The 7,921-nt window shown below is 37.4% G+C and overlaps 1 protein-coding gene across 1 annotated transcript; it reads right to left on the bottom strand.

Annotated features, from left to right (window-relative positions):
* Positions 1–678: 678 nt before the first annotated feature.
* LOC114354850 (ADP-ribosylation factor 6) lies at positions 679–6,596 on the bottom strand. Its single transcript, XM_028307421.1, has 4 exons — positions 6,483–6,596; positions 4,055–4,210; positions 3,259–3,405; positions 679–873 (listed from the first exon to the last, which is right to left on the bottom strand). The coding sequence occupies exons 1-4, from the start codon at positions 6,562–6,564 to the stop codon at positions 731–733; spliced, it is 528 nt and encodes a 175-aa protein (XP_028163222.1). The 5' UTR covers positions 6,565–6,596; the 3' UTR covers positions 679–730.
* Positions 6,597–7,921: the final 1,325 nt, after the last annotated feature.

The following is a 7,921-nucleotide window of genomic DNA, read 5'->3' as shown; positions in this document are numbered from 1 at the left end:
ATATGAACATTTTACTTCTTGAAAGTTTCTGCTAGGGGCGCTGTACAATCCGTCATACATTTAGGCTATGTTCACATGTAACGCGCGTTGCGAGGAGTTCGTCAGACTGTTTTCGATAGAGCTTAGAAAATGGACGTGGAAGAAGCTATTGCAAAGGAAGCGCGCGCTCATCTGAACAGTCAACAGACGTTACATAGCTGTCAAAGCGCGCGTCAACGCGCGATCGCCTGCGTCTAGAGAATTTTTCTCTGAGCGCCGCGTCAACGCTCGCTGACGCGCGCTCATGTGATCGGTTGTATGTGAATACTACGATGTCTAGTCGCGCGATTTGAAAACGCGCGTTAAAATTTTGCCATCTGAACATTGCCTTAATGTCACTTTTTACGCAGTCGATATCGAATGCGTTTGACGTGCACTCACACTACGCACCCAGATCTGCGCTGGCCTATACTAAAGCCCGGTCTGCGAGCACGAAGAATTTTGTCCAATGACCCTAAGCTACCCATCCTTATCGCTCGCGCGTAATTATATTGCTGTCGCGACTGTGCGACGGGCGCCCGCAGTGAGTGTGCGAGCGCGACAGCAATATACGCGTGAGCGATAAGGATGGGTAGCTTGGGGTCATTGGACAAAATTCTACGTGCTCGGCGACCAGACTATAGCTGTGTACGTACCGTGGCGTGCGAGCGGCGGGCTTGGGGCGGGCGGCGGCGGCCGCCTACTCCGCAGCTCATAACTTGTGGTTGCTGGTGAGCCACGTGAGCCCCTCGTAGAGCCCGTCGCCCGACGTGGCGCACGACGGCTGCACGTACCAGTTGCGGTCGCGGATGCGCGTCAGCCCTAACTTCTCTTGGATCTCGTGTGGCTTCATTGCTGGAATGAAAAACAATGGTTTTGTAAGAAAGGTCACTAATATCCCCAATACCTTCGTAATATTAATGAGCACATGATTAATTTCGTAATTTATCAGTCATCATTAATTTATTTAGGGAAAGTACACAGTTCAATATCAATTGAGGTTACAATAATCATAAGCAGTTTAGTCCCCTTCGTGGCACATCCTGCACATACTTGATTCGGAGTTTTTAAGTGATTATGTGCCTGTTTAAGCAGCAGTAACACAATTAAACGTTCTGTATATTTTCAAAACGGGACTATTCCCACCGCTGCAAGTCCTGTGTAGCCAAGATCTACAGCCTGACCGTCAATAAAAAACCAACCAGTAAGGGTTAAGTTTGTCCTGGGGCCGCACTATGGATCGAAATTGAGATTTATGGACATAGCGATTTTTTTCACAATTTCTATTTGAAAAAAATAACTTGTCGATAGGTTACGTTATTCTGATGAATAAATGCTGTACAAGTTTTTCTCTAAAACCAATAGTTTGGCTGGAAAAATATATTTTCCATTTTCGTTGTATGGAATGAAACATAAAGTGGTCGATTTCTACTAAGCCTTGACATATCTTGCTTTGAAACTACTTGAGCCTTGTTCTATGGCTTGTTGACTATAATCCTACACTATCAGCGCGCGCCCAAAGTTGCCCGTTCACAAGTTATGAGGTTCTGAAAAATTAAAAAAAAGTAACTAAAAGTGACTTTTTTTTGGAATATCTTTAAAGATTTAACGAAAATATAAAGATTCTATACGTTAGTAATGTAAATTAACCTTACATTACTGATAAAAACACATTTTAATAAAATTAATAGTAATAAAACAAGCTATTTTTTTTTCACAATTTGTTTAAAAAAAATACCTATCGATAGGGTATGTTATTCTGATGAATAAATATCATTGAACGTTTGTCTCTAAAACCAATAGTTTGGCTGGAAAAATATATTTTCCATTTTTGTTATATGGAATGAAACATAAAGTGGTCGATTTCGACTAAGCCTTGGCAGATTTTGCTTTGAAACTACTTGAGCCTTGATCTATGGCTTGTTGACTATAATCCTACACTAACAGCGCGCGCACAAAGTTGCCCGTTCAGAAGTTATGAGGTTCCGAAAAATTAAAATTAAAGTAAGTAAAAGTATCTTTTTTTGGGTATATCTTTAAAGATTCAACTAAAACATGAAAATTCTATACTTTAGTAATGTAATTTAACCTTTCTCTTGTCGTCTTATCTAAAGAAAAGTCAATTTTACTTAATTTAATTTTTATTTTTCGGCACCTCTGACTCGGCATAACTTCTGAACGGGCAACTTCTGGCGCGCGCTGTTAGTGTAGGATTATAGTCAACAAGCCATAAAACAAGGTTCAAGTAGTTTCAAAGCAAAATCTGTCAAGGCTTAGTCGGAATCGACCACTTTATGTTTCATTCCATACAACAAAAATGGAAAATATTTTTTTCCATCCAAACTATTAACTTTGGGCGCGCGCTGATAGTGTAGGATTATAGTCAATAAGCCATAGAACAAGGCTCAAGTAGTTTCAAAGCAAGATCTGTCAAGGCTTAGTCGAAATCGACCACTTTATGTTTCATTCCATACAACGATAATTAACTTTTAAAAAAAATAAAACCGACTTCAAATGCGTGAACACAAAAAAAAAACACAAAATTAATAATATTGCGTATAAAAAAGTTCATCCCCAATTTTCCACCCTTGGGGGTGAAATATTTTCTTCAAATTCGCATGAAACCACCCTTTTGATAATACCTATTCAACAAAAAAATAATCGTTCAAATTGATTTATAATTGGCGGAGATATTGCGTATAAAAAAGTTCATCCCCAATTTTCCACCCTTGGGGGTTGTTTTTTCTATTATTAAATTTAAATGGGACCACCCTTGAGGTATTACCTATACGCCGAAATCAGATTTGTTCAAATCGGTTCATAATTGGCGGAGTTATCGCGTAACAAACATAGAAAAAAAAAAACATACGGGTCGAATTGAGAACCTCCTCCTTTTTTGAAGTCGGTTGAAAAATGGAAAATATTTTTTTCCAGCCAAACTATTGGTTTTAGAGAAAAACTTGTGCAGCATTTATTCATCGGAATAACGTAACCTATCGACAGGTATTTTTTTCAAATAGAAATTGTGAAAAAAATCGCTATGTCCATAAATCTCAATTTCGATCCATAGTGGGCCGGGGAAAGTTTTAAACTATCATTGGACCCGCAACAAAATTAATCAGAAGAACATAGGATGAGTTCAAAGTTAAGGTTCGACTGGAAAGTCAATGTATGATAGTGATCAGACTAACATAATATTATCGTTTGTAAAATAGCTCCTATTACAATGACATTACGTACCATCAGGCAAGTCCTGCTTGTTGGCGAAGATGAGAATGATGGCGTCGCGCATCTCCCTATCATTGATGATCCGGTGGAGCTCCTGGCGCGCCTCATCAATGCGGTCGCGGTCTGCGCAGTCCACCACGAATATTAGACCCTGGGTGCCTGGAAACGATAGAGGTTCCTGTGAGTATTGGTAGGACTAGGAAGGGCTGGTCAAATTACACAAAGAAAAACAAAACACTGGGTTCGTTTCAACTAAATGTCGTCCACTGCTGGACATCTGGAGATCTCCCCAAGTATTTCCACAACGAACCCATATGCAGGCGCTTCCCGTAATCTTCACCAGATCGTCAGTTCACAGAGTGAGAGAAAGAAAGAAAGAAAGAAAATTTTTTATTTGGAGAGGTGTTTATTCTACGTTTTCCGGTCCGTGGTAGCCACTGGTTAACTTGGTTGTAAACTTTTCTGCCATCAGTTCTACGAGTAGAATTAATATGTGTCTCGCCCACTGCCACTTAAGTTTGTGGCAATTCTGTGGCCAGGGTACTTCTTCTACGTGCTCTTGAATTCTGATTCAACATAGATAGCATACTACACTAAACACTGATAATTTTCATCATCATTTATTTTGAGCCGTAGGATAGGACGCCCACTGCTGGACATAGGACTCCCTTAATGATTTCCAGTGGCCGGTTGGTAGCGGCCTGCATTTAGCGCCCTCCTGCTTTAATGAGGTCGTCGGTCAACCTGGAGACTGAGAATTTTACTAAGAAATAAATAAATTCAAAATTATGTTTTGGAGATTTCTTACCCGTATAGTAATGCCTCCATAGCGGTCGTATTTTGTCCTGCCCCCCAACGTCCCAGACGTTGAATTTGACGTTTTTATACGTGACGGTTTCCACATTGAAGCCGACCGTCGGTATCGTTGTGACTGACTGACCTAATTTTAGTTTATATAAAATAGCTGAGCTCTGCGCTAAGGAAATCATCTGTCAAATCTCATTTATTTATTCTTTAATGCCACACAATAATTGGTACACTGTTCGTTCGTTTGCCGAATGTCGTCGACTGCTGGACAAATGCCTCCCTCAAGTATTTCAAGGGAGGTTTGATGCTGATGATTGAAGATGCAGGAATTGGTACATAAGGCGAACAAATCCCATTGGGTATTCTCTGCCAGATTCTCATTCATTCTCATCATCATCACGGTACTACAGAAGCTCGACTGTCCTTGATTCACCAGAGGTAAAATATGGATCATCGTTATAAGTCATTTAATTTCCACCGCAACATGACCTACTTATTTTGGGAAGCCCGATGTTCGCGTATTTGTCGCTTATTCGGCTTTTCCTACATTATCGGGATGTGTGTCAAATCGGTGTGTGGGATAATAAATGATTTAAACCTATTGGTGATATACCTACTGCTGGTTAATATTTAGGTTTCCAAAGCAGACTTAGCTATCCATTAATAATATGGCTTCTTCTTTACTTTTGGAACGTGTAATTTGGAATGCGGCATTTAACTCCCGCGTTCCGTTTATTTAGCACAAAATATAACATAGTTTAGTGCAAAATAGCACTAATTTAACTAAATAAGAGCCCACAGTGTCTGGCTTGATGTGCAATATTAACGTCTGTATACTTAGTCTCGATTACTATAAACGAAGAATTAGTCTGGAATACGTCACGATTGTTTCAATCCAAAAGTCAATTCAATAATACATAAATAACAGGACTGTATACAGTATACGAGTACAGTAAACTGCGTATTTAATTATAGGTACTTCTACACGTGTAACCCAATAGTTATAAGTATTTATTACGCATACAACCTGAGTGACACTTCTATTTCGCTAAACAAAATGTATTGTCGAGCCACATAAATCTAAGGTGTGGTATTAGAAAACTCCCAGACAGCATAATGAATAACTTAACATACTATTAACCCATTTAGTATATCTTGAATATGCAGACCGATTTGATGACTTATGTCGGTCTGCGCACAAAATTGTTACTAGCTAACGTAAGTCTAAAATTATGATTTAACTGTGAGAATTCTAAATAACCACAGAAGAGTTTAAAAGGGTCTCGAGTTTAAAGATTATTGACTTATTGTGAAATATTTGAATTCCAAATCTCACAGATTTCGTAATAATTTTTTACTTTTATTTTTGAAAAACCTCAGTTAACTCGTTAACTCTACAACGAAACTTCTAGGTGGTAAAGAATTAATAAATGATCGAAGATAAATTGGTCCATTTTTTTCTGCGTGAAACGAAAACAATCTGTAGATTTAATTTTAATTACAACACTGTTTGCGAGTGGTTCAAATTCAAATCATACCTAATGTAACCAATGTGACAAATTGCAAAAAATAGGACTAACAATAATATCAATCGTGTATTTGAAACCACCTTTTTAACTTTATAAAAGTACTAATATTTATTAATGTTTGTTTACAATAAATCTCATTTATCTTCATTAGTCATGGTGCCCAAATCAAATTAATTGAGTCATTAGCAAGAATACACTAGGCAAAATTTAAAATAATTTACAATAAGCTTGCTAACGACTTTTCAAAGTTAATAAAAAAAGGTTTTATTGACAATATCTTGTAAACAAGCAACGCTTGACTAACCGCTATGATTATTGGTAAAATTGTACAGACGGCACATCAAGTTTTTACTGTAGCATCTTATGTATTGGAAATAAGGGCTCTTTTCAAATAACAATGCACAGTCAGATGAGCATTAGATGTATGAAAACTCCTCGCAGAATAAACGAAGCGCTCTTTTTGTTAAATTATCGGTTGTCGTAATTTATGCGACTGATTTTCGAATATCGGCTGAGTGAGCAACTAGCTGCGAAATTATGCTCTGAATTAAACGACGAATAATTATTTTATTAGAAAACCATTAGTTACAGTTGGTGTGATAAATATTCCAGATTAAAGGATAACATGGCACACTTCAAGAAGTTAATTTATTAATTTATGCAGTTTTTATTTATAGAACAAAAAATTTGTTTAGGACATTAGTTCTCCTCAATCCGTTTAGCCAGCAAGGATTGTGGTAAATTAGAGGATCGTCTGCAATTGATACTGAGTAATCTGACGATGATGATGACTATTTAAGAAGTAATTAGAGATGTAGTAATTAATCCTCTGGTGAAAGATAATTTATTAAAATGTAGAAGAAACCTTCTGGTTTCTTTTGCTTGTTTTAAAAAGGATACTAGTCTTGCCGGCAGCGTCTAGGCCCAGCATCAATATCCTCATCTCCTTGTTCCCGAAGATCTTCGAGAGTAGTTTGCCCATGGTGATCAGCTCACCTCAACCGCACAACTGAAAATAGCTCAGATCATAGAAGGGAATAGATGTGAAACGGGGGCGTGGCGCGTGTCTCCGCGATATGCCCAGAAACGAACATCGGCCGCGTAGCTAGGTTAGTCGTGATTCAGTCGTACTAAGGAAATGTTCTCCGATATTTTGGATAATGCGTCGTTCGTGCAATAAAAACAAGTGAAACGAAGAACTACAGGAACAATGGAGTCATTTACTACATGTAAGTATTACAAATCCATTGGTATTTTGCTTATAAATAAAAAAAAAACTAAACATTTTTACGAACGAATTCAGTGCCGTAACAGTTACTGCGATATCGAAATCAGTGGTGATAAAAATTCTAACAAACTTGTACATTGACGATATAGTTAGCAACCACTTTATGTCATGCTCAACTACTGCGCAATGTATTTAATTTCTTCCGATATCCACTGTCGTGTGAAAATACACAGTACGGCCGCATGTGCCGGTCGTAACATAGTGCCGTGCTCGTGTTCTAATGCGGTTTCCTATTATCGATAAATAGAAGTAAATTATAATTTTCTATTTTGTATCTATGTTACGGTTAATGTGATAAATTGAAAATTATTAATAATAACCGGTTATTATGAATAATTACCGACAGTCGCGGTAAAAGTGATAAATTAATCACATTTAACAGTGATTATTTCATAATTCAACCTTAGTACTAACAAATTTCATAAAAGAGAGCAACATCTTGTGTATGTGCTCGTGTACAGCCAAACTTTTGAACGTTTTGATATCATATATTAATATAATTTGGCATAGTGAGTTTGGAATGTTTCTTGCATAATATTACTTTTCCATGATGCCTATAACATAATGTTTTGATTTAAAGTGAAAAATAGGTTAAGGTGCGGCGGGGGTGGCCCTTGGGCCACCCCTAAGCCGCCTATTTAGTTTTATACACACATAAAGGACCTCATATTAATCACATTTACCAAATCATGCGGTAATTATTCATAATAACCGGCGATTATTCATAATTTTCACATTTATCACTTTGACCGTAACATCTATATAAATAAAAATGAATTGATGTTCGTTAGTCAGATTAAAACTCGAGAACGGCTGGGCCGATTGAGCTGATTTTGGTGTTAAAATGTTTGTCGTAGTCCAGGGTAGGTCTAAACGGTGAGCAAATAAGGAAAGATTTGCTTATTTATTGCCTTTAAGGCGGAACAGAGTTCGCCGGGTCAGCTAGTTTTAAATAAAAAAATGATGTGTTACTTGCGATTATAAGATTTTACAAAAAAAAAATAACAGTAGAGATAATTACTAATTACTTCTACTGTTATTTTTTTTTTTG

This window comes from Ostrinia furnacalis, unplaced genomic scaffold, assembly GCF_004193835.3.
Source record: "Ostrinia furnacalis isolate ACB-3 unplaced genomic scaffold, ASM419383v2 OfSCF2233, whole genome shotgun sequence".
In the NCBI taxonomy this organism is placed as follows: Eukaryota; Metazoa; Arthropoda; class Insecta; order Lepidoptera; family Crambidae; genus Ostrinia; species Ostrinia furnacalis.
This window is presented reverse-complemented; position numbering and strand designations above follow the sequence as displayed.

Bases quoted from the DNA above. Each gene is read 5' to 3' on its own strand.
- LOC114354850 (XM_028307421.1), bottom strand. From the start codon at position 6,564: ATGGGCAAACTACTCTCGAAGATCTTCGGGAACAAGGAGATGAGGATA. The intron at 4,211-6,482 runs GTATCCTTTTTA...CGCAGAGCTCAG, and splicing joins AGACGCTGCCGGCAAGACTA to CTATTTTATATAAACTAAAA. The intron at 874-3,258 runs GTACGTAATGTC...TTTTCATTCCAG, and splicing joins CAAGCAGGACTTGCCTGATG to CAATGAAGCCACACGAGATC.